The sequence below is a fragment of the Cavia porcellus genome, unplaced genomic scaffold (genome assembly GCF_034190915.1).
Source record: "Cavia porcellus strain 051 isolate PalLab524CR breed Dunkin Hartley unplaced genomic scaffold, mCavPor4.1 scaffold_3, whole genome shotgun sequence".
NCBI lineage: Eukaryota > Metazoa > Chordata > Mammalia > Rodentia > Caviidae > Cavia > Cavia porcellus.
The window spans coordinates 19,483,584-19,503,803 of record NW_026947486.1 but is presented as its reverse complement, the minus strand read 5'-3'; the positions used below and the strand labels follow the sequence as shown (position 1 = coordinate 19,503,803).

General features: G+C 38.1%; 1 protein-coding gene across 2 annotated transcripts in view; it reads right to left on the bottom strand.

Moving 5' to 3' along the window:
- Positions 1–7,301: 7,301 nt before the first annotated feature.
- Positions 7,302–20,220, bottom strand: part of Znf81 (zinc finger protein 81) — a 143,937-nt gene continuing 131,018 nt past the window's right edge. For both annotated transcript variants that reach the window (XM_013144300.2, XM_013144299.2), the window contains exon 5: positions 7,302–18,317. In XM_013144300.2, the coding sequence (XP_012999754.1) occupies positions 16,609–18,317 (1,709 nt within the window). In that variant the 3' untranslated portion in view covers positions 7,302–16,608. The remainder of the gene's footprint in view (positions 18,318–20,220) is intronic.

The window sequence follows — 20,220 nt, the reverse complement described above, 5'->3', positions numbered from 1 at the left end:
CAACTTTCAATGGAATTTTTGATTTCCTGTATATCTCTTTGAATCTGCTTCATATATTCTGTTTGTTTTTTTATATTGCTCATTCAGGGACTCTTTCTTTTTTGTTTTGTTCCTCTAATTTTTTAACTGTGTCTTCTTTGATGTGTTGGGCATCTCTTTCATTACTTTTATTATTTCTTCTTTTACCTGGGACATTATTTCTAGTTTGAATTCCTTTAAAGCTTCACAGAGTTGCTTCTTTATTTCAGGTGTATGGCATATATTTTCTTCTATGTGCATAACTCCTTAGTTTTCTTGGGATGGGCTAGAGGTTTGAAATTGCATTTTGGTCTTTCCTTTTGTCATTTTCCTGTATTTCCCTGTTTCAAGTGTTGTTCCAAGGCTTCCCCTGGCCCTGTTGGAAATGATCTTCTATGACTTCGGGTCCTGGGACTCTGGCTGCCCAGTTCCCCAGATTGAGTGAGGGTCACTGGGGATGGCCCAGGCAGCCTGAAAACCTATGGAGCCAGAGCCAGTAGAGTATGGTGGGAAGCTGGAAGATTCCTTGACCACTGGGAGTGATGATCTTAAAGTCCTGGGCCTCAGGATGGTGCACAGACACTCACCTCTGGCCTCCTAGTTCCCCGGATTGAGAGAGGGTCACTGGGGTTGGCCCAAGCAGGCCCAAGAGCTGTGGAGCTGGTCCAGTGTGGTGGGAAGCTGGGAGGCCCCTTGACCACTGGGAGCAATGATCTTAAACTCTCAGGGCTCAGGATGATGCACAGACACTCACCTCTGGCCGCCCAGTTTCCCAGATTGAGAGAGATTCACTGGGGGTGGCCCAGATAGGCTGAAAACTTATGGAGCCGGAGCTCGAGCTGGTTGAGTGTGGTGGAAAGCCGGGAGGTTCCTTGACCACTGGGAGTGATGATCTTAAACTCCCGGGGCTCAGGATGCTGCACAGACAATCACTTCCAGTTGCCCAGTTCAGGAGCGATGATCTTAAACTCTCCCCAGGCCCATTCTGGTGTGCTGGAACTTGCCTCCAACAACCCCAGTTCCCTGGATTGTGGATTCTGGGACTTTAAACTTTGCCTCTCATCTTGGGTTCTCAGTTCTCTAAATTTGGATTGAGGCATGCTAGCAGCTCCCAAGAGTCTCCAGCTTTCAGATAGTTTCTTATGGTCCTCTCAGCCTCCAAAATTATATGAACTAACTCCCCTAATAAGACTCTTGTCAAACTTCTATATAACTATATCTATCATATTAGTTCTGTCTCTCTAGGTATCCCTAACAGATACACCAAGATGATTCTAAAATTGATACAGTAAAGAAGTAAGTAGTCAAAACAACTCTGAAAGATAAAATTCATATTACTCAATTTTAAGACTCACTGTAGAGTAAAAGTAATCAGGACAACATGGTTATGACTAAGACCTAAAGACATAGGTCAGTGGAACAGAATAGAGAACTCCAAGTAGGTCAACACAACTGTGAGCAATATATTTGATTTTTCTTCCCTAATTGTCAAAGTACAGTAAGAAAAGGCAGGGAGCTGGCTCAAAGGAATCCTGTGGTGCTGGATTTGAGTCAGAGATATTAATATTGACACATGTTCACTTTTAAATCGATGCAGATTGCTACCTAAAAAAATAAAAATAATGTTCACATGGGTTAGCGTATGTGCATGCATTTCCTAGCTGTGTGACATTTGTAACAGTGATACCCCATTAGCAATGAACACATTTAATGCCACAGTTTGTTGGGGTTTTTTTCACTGAGGATTGAACAGGTTGGTTTTTGTTATTGTTGTTTGTTTTTCACTGAGCCACATCTCCAGGCCTTCTTTTATTTTTTTATTTTGAGACAGGGTCTTGCTAAGTCACCAAACTGCCCAAGCTGGATTTGAACTTGGAATCTTTCGTCTCAGCCTCCCAGAGAGGTGGGGTTACAGACATTACACCCCCACACTTGGCATTTAGAAACTAGGCTTTAAGCCATTTTCCAGCAAAGGGAATGGTAGCCCTTTGGGGAAATAGTTGATTGTAGGTCTGGGACAGGGGAATGCAAGATAAGCCTGGACTACTTTATAGTTCCAGAAGCTAAGGAAGCATTTCTTTTTCCAGTAAAATGATGGAGACATGTGAAAGAGACAAATATTCCTTACAGAATAATTACAATTAACAAATGTGAAACCAATAAGTAAAATTTAAAAAATCAGTATTTGAATAAAACAACAATAGTTGCTGAAGGCAAGCTCCACTGAAGAATGTTAGAACTACTGTGAAAATCTTTAAGGAGGAACAGTTTACCTGCACAAATTCAAAGTAATTTCCGTATTATAGTTTTTTGAGAAAGGATCTTGCTATGTTGTCCAGGCTGACTTCAAATTCATGCACTCTGTCAATCCTCTTGCCTCAGCCTCCTGAGTAGCTGAGACTATAAAGACATGCCACTTCACACAGCTCCCCTGTGGTAGTTTTAACATATGATTATAAACTGTTTGATACCTTTTCATCTAAAAGCTGAATCTTCTTTTTCTTTTGGGTATGAATAGTACTTATTTCCCATGAAAAGTATGGAAAGAAGAGCTGGGCTATATCTCAGCATTTGCAAAATCCTGGCTAGCACTACAGAAAATAAAAATAAAGGCCACCAGGGTACTTGCCTCCTGTGGGCAGCCAGTGCAGGCAAGGAGAAACAGCCAGACCCGCCCTTGTGTGCATGCTGCCATCAGGATGCTTACCTCCTACAGGCAACCAGCATGCACAAGGACAAACAGCCAGACCTTCCCCTGAATGCCTGTTGCCATCCAAGTGTTTGCCTTCTTCAGGTAACCAGCAAGGACAAGGAGAAATAGCCAGAGTGGCCCTTGCATGCCTGCCATCGTTGGGGTGCTTGCTTCCCTCATGCAACCAGCCTGGGCAGGGAAAAACAGCCAGATATGCCCCATGTGCCTGCAGGGAGCCATTGGAGATGTTTACTTCCTGTGGGCAGCCAGCACTGGCCAAGAGAACCTGAAAAACATGCCTCTGTGTGCCTACCACCATTGGGGGAGTCCTGGTGTAGCCACACAGACCAAGAGAAGAAGCAACCCCACCACCTTGCGCCCATGGCCATCAGTGCCTTGGTGTAGCCACACAGATCTGGAGAAGCCCACTCCATATCCCACTGTCTCCCCAGGAACCTGGATTAAGATAATCCCAGGTGCCCATCCCATTGCTCTACACCATGGAAGCACAGCCAATGCAGGAAGTGCCTGGGACCCTGCAACTGGCTTGTCAGGAGGAACCCAGGAAAATGTCCGTATGAAAGAGCAAAAGGCAATCTCAAGCCTCCAGCCCACACAGAATAAGCCCGGGAGATATAGACATGGGAAAAAAATGCAAATCACACACCTGAAATCTCTGAGAGGATAGCAACTGAAGTAAAGAAACAACTTCATGAGGTTGTAAAAGTAATCAGATCATAAATTATATCTCAGGTAAAATAAATAGCAGAAAACTTCCCAAACATTGGAAAACAACCTGACATACAGATAAGCAAGGCATATAGGACTCCAACTAGCCATAACCAAAATAAATCTACATCTAGACATATAATAATATGACAGAAATTCAGCACAAGAACAGGATATTAAAAGCTGTGAGAGAAAAGAAACAGATCATCTATAAAGGAAAACACATTAGAATTGCAGCAGACTTCTCAACACAAACCATCAAGTCAAGAAGAGGTTGAAGTGTTTCAAATCCTGAAAGAAAACAGCTTCCAAACCAGATTGATGTACCATGAAAAGTATCTTTCATAATTAATGGAAAAATAAAATACTTCCATGATAAAGAACAACTGAAAGAATTCATGACCATCAGACCAATCCTGCAACGAGTGCTGAAAGGAAAGAGAGAGAGAGAGAGAGAGAGAGAGAGAGAGAGAGAGAGAGAGAGAGAGAACCCTGGAACAGCAGCAGAGGGGGGTTGCTGAGCAGGACAGGCAATTGAATAAAAGGGAAAAATGGTGGGGGGCAACAGTAGGAGGATAGCATGGTAGAGATGAGCTGATGCATGTGGATTGTAACTATTAATATAGAAGGCCTCAATTCACCAATAAAAAGAAACACAAGGAGAGTGGATCAAGAAGATCCATCAATATTCTTTATACAAGAAACACATTTGATTCACCAAAAAGCAAGCCCTCCCTGGAAACCAGCACATGTGTAGGCTGCCACTGGTGGGGGGACAGCCAGATCCTAGCCTTTCCCCATGAATCAGTGCCATTCATGGATTGTGGGGGGAGATAACAAGGATTCACCAAGGAGCAAGCACCCCCCTATAAACCAGAATAAATCCTTTAGCATCATTAATATTGTTAATTTTGTTTTGTACCAAGAATCAAACTCGGGACCTCATGCTTGTCAGGCAGGTACTGTGCCACTGAGCTATATCCCCCAACCCTATTGTTAATTTTTATAAAGCCTACTAGGATTATATGTAGTATTAACATCAGGGGAAGATGAGTGATAGGTGTATAGGAACGGTATTATCTTTATAATTATTTCATAAGTGTAAAATCACTTTATATAAATACTTATATAGTGAAGAAATATATATTTGCTAAAACAAAAGAAAAATGAAGTGAATATAATAATAGAATTCTAGAAGAGAATCATTCCATATTGATAAAAGTATCTACTCAACAAGAGGACATAGCAGTCCTATTGCTCTTGTAGTCACTAAAAGAACTTCAAAACAGAAAAGGATAAACTTGCATAATTGAAAGGAAAAATAGAAAAAACACAATTTTAGAGATTTTAGTATATCCCCAGTGATGAATAAAATGAATAGACATAAAATCAATGTCTATAAAAGACTGAAACACATTGTCAAAAATCTTAATTTGCATTTATACATTATGCCAGAAAACAATAGCAGAATATACACTATTTACAGGTATGCTTGAAGCTATCAGTATAGACCATATTTTGGAATATAAAGGAATTCTCATTTTATAAGTTTTGAAGTCACACAAAGTATGTTTTCTGACCATGATGGAATTAAATTATAAACCATAAAGCAATAAATGTGTGAAATAAACTATTTGGATCTTGAATAAGACACATGTAAATAATGTATGGGACAAAAGAGAAATCCCAAGGTAAGTTTAAAAGTATTTTGAACCAGATGAAAATGTAAAAACAACATAGCAAAATATATGAAATGATATTGATTATTTAGAGGATTATTTATATCATTAAAACTTTACACTGCAAAGAAAGAAAAATCTCAAATCAATATCCTTAACTGCAACCATAAGACTATCAAAAGAGAAATTTTAACACAAAATAAGCAGAAAAGGAAATAATAAATATACACATTTTTTTGAGTGTCTCATTATGTAGTTTGGGCTGAACTTGAACTCACTGTATAGCCCAGGCTGGCCTCAAACTCATGGTGATTCTCGTGTGTCAGCCTCTCATATGCTGGGATTACAGGGCACCATACCCAGATATACAAATTCTTAACCAAATTTTAAACAAATTGAATTCTGCGCCATATAGATATGGAAACACATCATAACTAAGAGAATTTTGATTCTAGTAATGTTAGATTTAAATATCAGAAATCGGTGTAACCAATGTAGTTCAACATTAAAATATTAAAATACAATGGTAACTATTCTGACCATTTCTGTTCAACATTGTATTATAGGTTTTAGTTGGAGCAATAAGACAAGAAAGAAATGTACGTATATTGGCAAAAAATAAGTGAAACTATCATGTTTCACAGATAACATGGTTTATAGAAATGCTTATAAAATCTATCAAAAGCTAGTGGAAGTAACAAATGAGTTTTGCAAGGTTATGGGATAGTCAATATACAGAAGTTAGATATAGCTCTATTAATAAAGTAGTGGAAATTGAAATAAAAAGTAATACCATTTAACATAGCATTGACATACAAAATGTTTCGAGATTGATTTGGCAAAATAGGTCTAAGTCTTTTTTTTTTTTAGCTTTTTTAGTCTATCATGCCTGTGGGCCACAGGTTAGACATGGCTGTGTGGGGCTGCACTATGAATCCTGACTCTACCACTTACTAGCTATATTGCCTTGGGAAGGAATATTTCTCTCCAAATCCATTTTCATGCCTATAAAATGGAGATAAAATACTTACCCGCAGGACTATTATGAAATTTGAAGCCTACCAAGCCCAGGGCTTGGCATATAAGAGGTGGTCAATAAATGCTAGCTGCTATTTAGGTCTAAGTCTTTGACACTAGAAAACTATAAGCTGGGCCATGGTGGCACAAGCCTGTAATCCCAGCACCCTGGGAGGTTCAGGTAGGAGGTTTTCCCACCCAGCCTGGAGGATTTAGCGATTTAAAGACACCTGGTTTCAAAATTTTAAAAAAAGCAGAATAGCGTTTAACAGAGATTTGAGAGTCTATGGGAGAAGCGACAATGGGGAGAGATTGGTAATGATGGGTAAAAGTTATAGGTAAGAATAAATTCTGGTGTTGTATTACACAGAAGGGTAATTAAAGTTAACAACAGTGTATCATATAGCTTCAAAAACCTAGAAGAGAAGGTTTTGAATGTACTTAGAAAGAAATGATGATTGAGATGATGAAAAACCCAAATATCTTGATCAATACCGAAAGATGTAAATATACCAAAACATCACACTGCACCCATAAAGATGTACTGTATAGTTATTATCTGTCAAAAATAAATCAGACTAAAATTAAAATAATTTTGTTATTTACATGAATAGAAAACCTGGGAGAAAATATTTGTAAAATACATCCAACAAAGAAATTAAATGTAGGGTTTACAAAAATGCTTGTAAGATAACCCACCTTAAAAATGGAAAGACAGCTGGGCATGATGGTTCATACCTGTAGTCTCAGGTACTCAGGAGGATGAGGCAGGAAAATCACTGGAGCCCACTAGTTCAGAACCAGCCTGGGTAACATAGACCCCATTTCAAAAAAAAAGGCCAAATATGCCAAAAAATACATTAACAAAGATGATATATAGATGTCAAGCACGTGAAAAGATGCTCAACAGCATTAGTTATTGGAGAATAAATAAATTAAAACCAGTTAGATATACTATACTCCCACTAAAATGTCAAAAGTTAAGAATATCATGTGCAGTGAGAGTAAAGACAGGAAATAACAGCAGAACTTACACACTGCTGGTAGAAATGTAAAATGCTACATCCATTTTGAGATGCAGTTTGGCAGTATCTTAAGTATATACCTATCACATTTGTTCCTAGGCATTTATCAAAGACAAATGAAAACTGTGTCCACACAAAGACTTGTATACCAATGTTTTTATCAGTTTTATTTGTAATAGTCAAAAATTAGAAACACAAATGTCCATTAATACACGAAATGATAAATTTTGGTGTATCCATACAATGAAATACCATTTAGCAACAAAAAGAAATGAAAATACATGTAATAACACAAATGGATTTCAAAATAATTATACCTAATGAAAAAAGCCAAACAGGTGCCCCTGGGGTCATTCCATTTATATAAAGTTTTTGAAAATGCAAACCAATCTACAACAGCAGAAAACACATTAGTGGTTGACTGTGAATCATGGAAAGTGTAGGGAAGGAGGACTGGATGACGAGGAGGCATAAGGGAACTTTCCAGGGGTGATGGATATGTTCACTGTTCTGTGGTTTGAAAGCTGTATACTCAGGTCAAAACTCATCAAATGATACACTTACAAACAAGTTCCGCTTATCACATGTGAATTATACAATAAACTTGTAAAATATGTTTTGAGGACAATGGGAGAAATTTGAAAGTGGTCTGCATATGAGTTAGATTGATAATGACATTCCAATTATGTGGGGAAACAAGATGCTCAATTATTTTAGGATATCATGATATAGTGTCTGTAACTTACTGTCACTATTTCGGGGAAAACTTTAAAAATACAGTGTTAAATCAAGGCAAAAATGAAACATATGTGTACTCTATGGTTCTTTCAACACGTTAGGAGACAGGGTCTCGTATGTAGTTCAGGCTGCTCTTGAACTGTGTAGTCCAGGCTGGCCTCAAATTTCCAGTGATCCCTCTGCCTATGATTGAAAATGTACTAATTATCATGCACCAAGTACATACGAGAAATGTGATCATTATGTAGTACAAACATAAAAAGAATTACTTATGTAAAAATTACATATATGAAAGGGTCCAAGGGATACAGGGAGAGGAAGGGAGCAAGAGGGAGGGGGTTAAAATGAATTAAGAAATGTTACATAATGTACCAACTTCCCACAATGAAAGTAATCATTATGTACTATAAACATATACCAGTGAAAAAGAAAATATAGTCATTAAAATGTGGAGGAAAACTGTTTTATTGCCCATTCTCCTTTTCAGATATTTTATTACCCTAGAGTGCAACCAAATCTCCTTTGGGAATGTCTCCAGAGAGGGAGACATTCTCTATCTTTACTATTCTGGAATATAAAAAAATCTGAGAAAATGAGTTGTTAATGAATAAACATGACAGTTTCAAGGAAATTGAGTTAATAGGAAGCTTAAATTGGCTTAATAGGCATAACACAAAACAAAAATGATACGAAATGAACGTAGAAGACAAAAATATCTTACATAAGTGATGTCCCTGAAGAAGAAGGAATGGATCTGAAAACAGTTAAAATAAAACTTCCCTGAAATGAATGATTCGAATGACTCACTATACCTAAGATAAAATAATGCACAAAGATCAGGACCAAGTCATATGCTTCTATTAGATCCTTAAATTTCAAGAATAAAACTGAATCATATGGCAGAAAGGCACATTATATACAAGAATAAAAGAGAACAAGTTTAAGATTTCTCAGTGGCATCACTCAACATTACCATTAGGATATTTATCAAGATCTCAGTATAAATCAGGAAAGCATAATCACTGCATATTATAAAATAAGGGATTTTAAATATTAATAAAACCATGCATAATTTATAGTAAGATATGGGGACATAAAGGTATAAAAGGAAGAGCTGAAAGATTAGAGAAGTCATTGGTATTGGTAGATTAATCAGACCTTTCAAGAAAATCTAAACCAGGAAAATCCAGCTGCTAAAGTGGAACTCTGAAGGGGAGCTAACCAAGTCTATGAAAAGCCATTCCCTCTGTCAGCCTGGGGCCAGTGCTTGTCAGCAAGGCTGGGAGTGGACAGACAGTCTGCGTATAGAGAGTAGAAAGTGCAGAAAAAATGGTATCTGCTCAGTAACTCTGTCTCTGTCCTTCACTGTCTCTAGTCTCAAAGAACTTAAGAAGGAAGTTTGTTCCTTCCCTTTGACCTCCCAAATCTCATATAATTTCTCCCCCTTCTTTTTGAGACATGGTTTTTCTACATAGTTCAAACTGGCCTTGAACTTAAGATGTAGACCAGGCTGGCCTCAAATTCACGGTTATCCTCCTGCCTCAGCCTTCTGAGTGCTGGGATTACAGGCATGTGCCACCATGACAGGCATAATTTCTACCCTTGACCAACTCTCATTTTTCAGTTTAAACCAGTTAACAACAAAGCAATCCAGCCTCATGACCTAATATTTTTCTGACAGAAAATTTACTTTATGGTTAAATAACATCATTTGAATTCAGAAATTTCTTTAGATATGCTCAGTTGTTTTTAAATCCATTTCCAAAATAACATGTATCAAAGTCAACAATAACCTCCTGGTCACAAATTCAAGAATGTTTCCATTTGCATATGAATGGAACTTCAGTTTGAAACAGGTTTTCCACTGAAACATCCCTTGGAAATATACATCAGTGAGCCCTCTTCTTGCTTTTACTTTTCTAGCTGCTCCTTTTCATGTCCTCTCTAAATGAATCCTTGACACTGTCTTCAAATGCTGGTAGCACAAACTCCAAGTCCTGGACTTGCTTTTTCTGTTAATTCTTGCGGTGTCAGTCTGATAAGACTTATATGCCACAGATAAGCTCTCAAATCTCACCTCATCTCAAACAGAGAATCACAGCGGGACCTAAAGAGCTTCAGTAAGTCGTATGTATCTTATTTTCATGAAGAACTATGAGCTTCACACATAAGTGCATGAACTTCTTGATAGGGGTTGAATCGTATCCTCTTAAAAAGGTGTGTGGACATTTTAACCTCAAGACCTCCAAATGTAACCTTATTTAGAATCTTTGCAGAAGTTAGCAAGTTAAAATGAAGTCATTAGGCGGCTGTGAATGTGATATAACCTTACAAAAGGGGAAATTTAAACATCAGACAGACACACAGAGGAACACAATGTGAAAACTCAGAAAAAATGCCCATGTCACTGGAGTGTTGCATCTCCTAGCCAAGTAACACCCCAGTCTACCAAAACCCAAAGAAGGGCATGAAATATTTCCTCCACCAGCATCTTGAGAGGGAGTCCTGAATAACACTTTGATTTTGAAATTGTAACCTCCAGAACTATGAGACAATAAGTTTCTGTATCTTTGCTGGACGTGGTGGCACACACCTATAATCCCAGCACTCAGGAGGATGACACAGGAAAATCACTGTAGTTCAAGGCTAGCCTGAACTGCATAGTGAGACCCTGCCTCAAAAAATAAAAAAAATTAAAAAATAAATTTATGTAGCTTTAAATCACCTAATGAGTGGTACTTTATAAAGCACTCCTGAGAAATAAACACACATCTCAGTCAAATCTGAGATAGGTACTAGTGTGAGCATCTTTTATAGCTACAAATGTCAGGACAGAGATGTAACTAACCTGCCTAATGTTACATCCATAGTAACTGGTAGAGCCAGGACAGAACTCTATCTAGTAGGCCAGTTAATGGGTCTACCTCCAGTTAATGGGTCTACCTGCCTAACCGTTATGCACACTACCTCTTAACATTTTTGAGATAAGGTCTCGCTATGCTGCTTTGTACTCATGGGCTCAAGTGTTCTTTCCATCTCAGCCTCTCAAGTAGCTAGGACTATAAGTATGCATCCTCTTGCACAGCTTATCTCCTAACAGTTTTAACTGCATTGTTCCCAGTGACCAAAAAAGGTGAAAATGTTGATGAATAAATTTTAATATGTAAATGACTGAAGTTACTACATATATGCAACCATTAAGTTATTGCTGAATAATAAAGCAAGATATAGAGATGGTTGTATGTGATGATGCTATTTTTGAAAATCAAACAATCTGAATAAAACTTCTGATTACAAGCATGACATATATACATATATATTTATTTATAAGCACAGATTAAAACATAAAAGTGCCCATAGAAGTTGAATAGTGCTGATTATCTGTTGGAGAATAATGGAGGAAATTCAGTAAATAATGCATTTATCAGTTTTTCCTGGGTAGTAAGTCTACCAAAACTTAGACTTGAAACAATAAACATTTTAATCCATGATTCTGTTTTCTGGGATGAGTAGATTGTACAGCAGAGCTTTCCTAATTTGGGCCAGCATATTATAAATCTCTTATTGTGGAATTACTCTAAAACTTAGCAGCTTAAAACAAACATTTATCATCTCACATTTTCTGTGGGTCCAGAATTCAGGTATGGCTCAGAAGGGTGACCCTGGCTGAAGGTCTAACGTTATAGTCAAGCTACCTAGCTATGGTTTTATCTGAAGACTGGACTAGGAGAGGACATATGTTCACTCCAAAGTGTCCTTCCACAGGGCTGAGATGACAGGCTACTTCCCCTAGGGTTCTCCTCAGAATTCTCTGAGAAATCAACATTGAAAATACAAGCCAGTCTTTTTGTAACCTGATCTTAGTTGTGTCTCATTTCTGTTCACTAGAACCAAAGTTCTAGATCCAGTCCAAATTCAAGGGGAAGAGCAGGAATACTAGGAGGGAGCAGTCACTCATGGTAAATTCAGAGGATTCTGAATTGAGACAGCTGCCCACCTGCCTTATCCAGGATTGGATAGCTAGGCTGTCGGGCAGTTAACAATCCAGCTGGTCTACAGTGCCTCATCTCGGACAGTTTGTGTCTGCTCCATCACTGTTCCATGAGGTCTCTCATCTTCCAACAGTCCAATCCAGGCCTCTTTACACATGGGCCCAGGGTTCCAAAAAGCAGCAAGATTGGGGAAAACTCAATGTACATGTACTTCTCAAGCCTCTGCTTGTTTCATATCTGCTAATGTCCTATTGGCCAAAGAGACAACCAAGCCCAGTTTCAAGGGTTTCAGAAACAGACTATATTTTGATGGGTGAAATGGCAAAGTCATATTAAAAAGAAACTTAATTCAATCACGGTGGTCAAAGGAGACTCTATGCTTCTAGCTTCTGCCTAGGATGTAGATATCTGGAAACAGCATCATTCTATCCTTATAATAAGAAAAAAAGCTGAGTCTACAAACTCAGAAGTTTTCGTGAACCCACCAGAAAGCTAATGTCACAGAGGAACCAACTAGCTCAAAATATAAGAAAAGATAAGTGCTTTGCAGGAGGCAGGCAATTATCACAGGATTGCCTGTGGCAGAGCAGGATGATGGGGGCCACCATATGAACAGTAAAACTCAAGAATTTTTATGACTTAAAGGTTGAATGTGGGAGGGAGTGTGGATACAGACTCCCTAAGGACTTTAGACCTAAAGGTCTACATACTTGCAGGCTTTTCCCCCCCACAAACCTCTGCTGGGTGCTTACAAACACTGGGAGGAGGATGAGAAACAGGAGAAAGCCTCTCTCCAATGGTATAGACCTACAAGGGGAAAGCTGTCGATATAGAAATGACCCAAAGCCCCAATGGGACCCTACTTTCCTATGGAACAAAATCCTTAAGCACAGGGGACAGTACATCAAACTGTTGCCCTTAGATCACAGGTGAAGTTTCACTGTGATGGGAGGAACGGAAAACAAAAATAAATCTACCCATGATGGAATGGGAGGAAACTATCCTCGGCTCAGACCACAAGGGGCAGGATCAATGGAAAAAACCTACTCTTGAAGACCCAGGGATATAGAGCAACTCTTGCTCCTCCTTCCACACCAGGTCAGCAAGAACCAAGTAAGAACAGCCAATTACTGCTAAGGATGAGACAAGAGTATGGAAAGAGACCCTCCCTGAAATGCAGACACACAGGAAAAGCCTTAAGGCAAGTGTGGTCTAGGATCATTGAGAAAATTCTCTGAGAAACTAGTGTCTGTTATATACACAGGGTAACATTAGAGGAGTTAGAAGTCTATGATACACTGAAGGTCACAATACTAACAAAACAGAAAACCAGCCCAACTGCTGACCAGATGGACTCAATCCCACCATGTCAATGGCCTATTATAAGAGTAATCATGCCTATTTCCAGGAATAAATATTATTTACCTCAATTTATACTAGCCTATATACAATGTCCAGCATTCAGTCACAAATTATTATATGTAAAACAGCAATAGAAAGCAATCCACTATCAAGAGATAAAGCAATCAAAAGACCCAGACTATGGGCCAATTACTGGAACTATCATACGTGGAACTTAAGATAACTATGATTAATATGTAAAAGTTACTATAGACTAGATGTTTGTGTCCTCTCAAATTTTGTAGGCTGAAATGTAGTCCCCATTGGGATGGCATCAGGAGGTAGGTCTTTGGGAAGTAGTTATGTTGTGAGGATAAAACCCTTATCAATGCGACTAATGCCCTTATAAAAGGGACCTCGGAAGGCTCTCTACCTCTTTCTGCCAAAGGAGGATACATTGAGAAACTGGTACTTTGCAAGCCAGAAGTGGATCCTTGGCAGAACCAAAATTATACTGACACCATGATTTCAGACTTCCAGCCTCCAGAACTATGAGAAATACATTTCTATTGTTTGTAAGCCATCCACTCTATGGTGTTTTCTTAGCACAGTCCAAATTAAGTCAAAGGAAATAATAGAAAACAGGAACAACATACATAAACAGATGGGAAATTTGGCAGAAAAATACAAACTGTAAAAATCAAATGGAAATACTAAAGTAAAAGATAAAACAGCTGAGATGAAAATGATGTCAATGGGTCAGTAGTTCTGAAAGAGCCAGGGTAGGAGTAGAGATCAGTGCACTTGAAGATAACCAACAGAAATACAAAGATAAAGGCTAAAAGCTACATACACAGAAAATTTTGTAGCATTTTTCTAACACAGTACCTCTTTTGGTTACAGATTATTCACAATACCATCCCATGCAAAGTATGTTTACTTCTATTCCAGGACCTTCAAATATCTAAGATTATGGTATCAGGCTCCCATCTAGGGTTTTGGTCTTTTGTCCTAGGTTGAACTGGGACTGAGGCTCTTTGGCCAGAGTTTTTCAGTTTCTTGGTCCAGACACCTGTGAGCTATATGACATCACCTCCCATATATAAATGGTTGTATAGTGACAGAATAACTGAAATACTCCCATTAAAAAAGAGGAGGAGCAAGAGGCACGTTATCAGTCACCTTTTCATAGCAGTTTTGAAATCCCATAGAGCAGATGCTAGTAGGACCCCTTGCTCCAAAGGCAGATAGGGCTTCTTGATCACGGCACAGGTGTCCCTGGCGATGGCTCCACAGTCCATTTTAATACATCGTCCTTGGGTCTTCCCTCTGAAAAATCTTTCGTTTCTCATGAAAAACAGTCCATGTTTGCAGATGAGTAACTTTCTCGGCTTATATCCTTTTGTAGAACTTAGAAGGGAAGTCGAGAGCCCGTTTTTCATTTTTAATTGGTTCAGACCCTTTCAGTTCAATCTAGAGGTAGTTTCACTCATAAAACTCTACCACAAGCTTTATTGGTTTCCTATGGATCTGATTGGATCAACATCATAACCCAAATGCCACACCAATTCTTAAGATATGCTTTTCTCAGAGCAGTAGGTCAAGCTATAGTAAGATAATGTCACAAAGATTTTTAGATGCCCATTAGTTTAGCTGAGAGACTCTCACAAGCACCAATACAATACAATGTCTTTCACACGGCAATACAGGGTCTTATAGACACATCCATGATTTGATATTTACCGAGGCCATTTTCTACTTTGAGACTATTTTGATGGCTGGAGAAACAAACTATGTGAAACAACTATTTCCCAATTCAGCTCTGGCTTTTTCTGTATTTCTTCTGATTCTACTTGCCAGTAGGACAGTTACTTTGTTATTTCTGTCTTTCTTGTCCCGTTATATAGAGTTAAAAAGAAGCAAACTGACACTTCCCATATTCTTCTGAAAATCTTCTTAATCAGATCCAGAAGGTCATATGACTCACTCTCTATCTTCCTACAGAGAATGGTAACTGTTTTGCAATTTTTTCTTACTAAATGATGTGGGCTGCCATCTTTTCCAGCCTTTGCCAACAGTTTTCCTGATTTTCAAGTCTTTACCTGCTGCCCAGGCCCAAAGCCAATCACACATGTTTGGGTATAATATACTCCACACATACATACTTTTAAATATATTTAGAATTTGTATGTGACAAACTATCCCCAAAACTTCCTGCTTACAACAGTGATCATTTTATTTGTCGTAATTTTTCACAGTGATTGGGATAACTAGAATAACTATTCTGGGCTAAGCTGGCTTTGCTAGGGCTAGAGGTCTAAGAAGGCCTCACTCCCATGTCTGATAGTTGGAGGCTACTTGGGGGTTTCTGAGGCCTTGGATGGTCTGGCTTGCCTCTATTCTGTATCCTGTTTTTTCCCCCTAGTAGGGCATTCTGAGCTTCATCACACAGAGGTTTCAGGATTCCAAAGAGCAGCAAGAAAAGGTAAGTCTCAAGGCAGGCTTTCACACTTCTCAAGCCTCTTCTTCAATATCTTTGCTATTGTCCATTGGCCAAAACAAATGATATGGTCAAGTTTAAAGCCAAAGAGTAGAGAAAGAGATGCTACTCTTCATAAAAGCAAAGGAACATTGCAAAGGGGCATGCATAAAATTATGGAAGGATCCTGTGGCCATTTTGCTTTGTACAATGAAAGAAGACAGAAATACTATGTCATAGACATTAGTATGAATGAAAGGATATTTACATATTCATGTGTAATTATACTTGCAGATGTGTGCATATATAAAACTGACTTAATTTGAAGAATCACGCAATAGAAACATGTAATAGACATATTTGATGGGCCCAAGCATTCTAGATTTGAAGAAAACCTTTCAATTCAATTATTCCTCCTGCTATGCAATGTGTTCTGCCACAGACACCCTATAGAACTCACAGTAGGGGTATGCATCAGATATATTTTCTTGTCTAACTTTTCATTTTATTACTTTGAAATATTTATTATAACATAGTAAACATGACTGTCACTTACATAATTTTGCACCCTCCTTCCTATAAAAAATTTGGTAACAACTTGCTTTACTACACTTCATAAAGAAAGGCCTATTTCAATGCATCAAAATGACATTTTTTTCAAGTATGAGTTCTACTATATTTTATGAGACTGTATAAATATGGAGATTCTGTCTCCTTCAATGCATTATTAAGAGGGTCTTTTCTAAATAAATGTTCTCATCTCAGATAATACAGCCTGATTATTGCTTCTTCTCATATACTGTATTCATCTAGTATCTGTCTTGGATAGATTGTGTAATACACACTTAGACTTGACTTTTGTGATAAAATTCTCTCATTTCTAAGAAACAGGGTTCTTTCATGTATGAATATTACGATGCATACTAAGAACTGATTTCTGGGTGAAGCCCTTCCCACAGTCACTGCATTTATAGGGTTTATCTCCAGTATGAATGGTTTGGTGTTTATTGAAATTTGACCTGTCAGTGAAGGCCTTCCCACACTCTGCACATATATATGGCTTTTCTCCTGTGTGAATTCGCTGATGTACTTTGAGATGTGGTTTCTTAGAGAAGGATTTATCACAGTCAGGACATTTGTAAGGCTTCTCTGTAGTATGAATTCTCTGATGTGTAATTAACTCTGACTTCTGGATGAAGGCCCTGCCACAATCTGTACAGACATAGGGTTTCTCTCCAGTATGAATGGTCTGGTGTTTATTGAAATTTGATCTGTCGGTGAAGGCCTTCCCACATTCAGCACAGATATAAGACTTCTCTCCAGTATGAGACTTCTGGTGAGTATTGAGATTTGACCTGTTAGTGAAGGCCTTCCCACATTCAGTGCATATATAGGGTTTCTCCCCTGTGTGAATTCGCTTATGCATCTGGAGTTGGGACTTAGAAGGAAAAGATTTCCCACAGTCACTGCATTCATAAGGCTTCTCTCCAGTATGAATTCTTTGATGGGCAATCAGATGTGCCTTTTGGATGAAGGCCTGCCCACATTCAGTACATATATAGGATCTCTCTCCTGTGTGAATTCGCTGATGCATCCTGAGTGTTGACTTTTGGGTAAAGGCTTTCCCACACTCATTACATTTGTGATGTCTCTCTCCAGTATGGATTTTCTGATGTATATTGAGAGCTGAGTTCAAGGAGAAGGCTTTCCCACATTCACTGCATTCATAGAGTTTTTCTCCATTATGAGTTGTTTGATGCCTAAGTAGAGATGACAGCTGGAAAAATGATTTTCCACATTCACTGCATTTATATGGTTTCTCTCTAGTATGAGTTTTCTCATGAGTCAATAACTCTGAATTCTGAATGAAGGCCTTCCCACATTTAGTACATACATATAGTTTTTCTTCTCTATGAACTCGTAGATATATACTGAGTAGTGGTTTCTGTGTTAAAACATTTACACATTTGTTAATCTCATGAGGTTTTTCCACAGGATGAATTCTTGGAGGTGCAAAGAGGTGTGACTTTTGAGTCAAGATCTTCCCAAATTCAGTACATGTGTTTGCTTTTTCTCTGACAGGAAATTTCAGATTTTGACTGAGTTCATGTTTGAAGCTGAGGACTTCTCCACACTGATCACTCTTGCAGGAGTTTGCTTCCCTGTACACATTTTCATGGGAAGTATAAGAAGAACTCTGGGCAAAACCTTGACCATGGCTAACACTTTTGTCAAAGTTTTTCACTGCATTGTTTTTATTATGAATATGTAAATCTAAATGATGCTTAAAATGCTTTCCAAATGATTCATATATATGGAGTCTTTTCTGTGAAGGAATAAGATTTGAGCTTGGATAAGTGCATTTATCAATGTCTGTAGAGTCATAATCCCATTCTGTATTCAATAATTTCTTATTAACAAAAGCAGCGCGACTCAGAGAGTTGTCCTGTTTTTGTTGACATTTTTTTATCTGCTCGGCATGTGGGCTCAGTTCTTCTAAAATGGAATACAATGAATTGTCCCTTGTATCATCACCCTCAAATTCCCTATGAAATGTAGTTTTTCCAGAAAATCTTGCTTCCGAGTTCCTCATCCCAAATGTCCAACCTAAATGGAAAAAGAAAGTGAAATTGACATAAAGAATAAATAGCAAATTAAAAGGCAAACATAAACTAATCCAAATTGAACACATGTAAATTAGTAAATCTCATGATGATGACATGGAATATATATATTTGTGGGTAAAATGACAGAAAATAATCATGATATGCTTATATATACACTTGCCCATTTCCTGATACAAATATAACTGTTATATATTGTGAACACTAAGAATGAAAAATATATGTAGCACTTATTACATGCCAAATTCTTACATGATACTTATAATATTCTAGGCACTGTTCTAAGAAATACTAAGTCCCTGACTTATGAACATTTTAGTTGCAAACTTTCACATATACAAACAGACGTTGCATTATGAACATTCATAGATGCAAATAAATCACAGCAGTTCCACAAGTCTGCTGGACACTGTCACAGTTGTTTGCTGTGTGCTCACACCTGTAATCCCAGCACTCAGGCGGCTGAGGCAGGAGGATCGTTGTGAGTTCGAGACCAGTCTGGGCTACAAAGTGAGATCAAGGCCAGCCTAAACTGCATAGCGAGACCCCATCTCAAAAAGACAACAACAACAACAAAAAAAAAGCAAGAAGAAAAAGGAGATCAAAAGTATATCCAAAAATGGAAAGATATTCCTTGTTCCTAGATAGGTAGAATGAATATTGTAAAAATAGTTATGCTCTGAAAACTGATAGATAAATTTAATACCATTGCAATCAAATATTAATAGCATTCCTCACAGAATTAGAAAAACCAATTCTAAAATTCATATGGAAACAGAACATAGAACTAGCATAGCTAAAACAATCCTGGGCAGCAAGAGCATCACAATCCTAGATTTTAAGTTATGTTACAAAGCTACAGTAATAAAAACAGTAGGGTACTAGAACAAAAACAGATATATGGAACAGCGGGACAGTAAATAGGAAGCAGAAACAACCTCAGGCAATTGAGCAATCTAATCTTTGACAGAAGGGCCCAAAACATATATTAGAGGAAAGACCCTCTTTATCAAATGGTGCTGGGAAAATTGGCAATGCACATGCAGAAGACTGACTCTAGACCCACATCAATTAACATGTAATAAAATTAAAAGAAAATAGATCAAAGACTTAAATTTTAAAACAAAAATGCTTAACTTGTTAGAAAATAAAATGAGTTATACTCTTAAAGACACAGGCAAAGACAAGGACTTTCTGAACAGAACACTAATTGCACCAGAAATAACATCAAGAATCATCAAATGGGATTATATCAATTTAAAAGTTTCTGCAAAGGAAACAACAAACAGAGTGAGAAGACAATTACAAAATGAGAAAATATTTTGTCAGCTATCCCATTGACAGAGGACTAATATCTAAACTATATAAAGTACTGGAAATTCTGGAAAGATGATAGAGTGATAAGCAGCAACAAATCTGCCTCTCTTAAGATTCAGAAATTGGATATTGGAAAACAGCAATTTGGTGAAGAAAAGAAGGAGGGACGTGGGTCCCTGGGACCCAGGAAGGATCTGAAGGGAAAATTGGCGCCTATAGAGAAATTGAAGAGACAGACATCAATGGAGAGGGAGGAAGGGGCAATCTGCACTTTTTCCCTGGCTCCTGGTGTGTGGCTGGTGAGTGAGTTAAGGAAGATTGAATCTACAGAGACACTGTGAAAGCAAGTGACTCCAGAAGCTTTTAGGAAAAACACACCAGTGAAATAGAGCAGTGGATGCTGTGTGCTACAACAGCTAGTGAGTGACTCCAGATCAAGTGTTTACCCTATCCAGTGGAGAGAGTGGTTGGTCAGATACCATTTTAGGGAAAGGCCAACTGATCGTAGGACCCAGAGTAGCCACAGGATGTCTTCATCTCAGGGCTCACTCTATTAAAAATACACATGG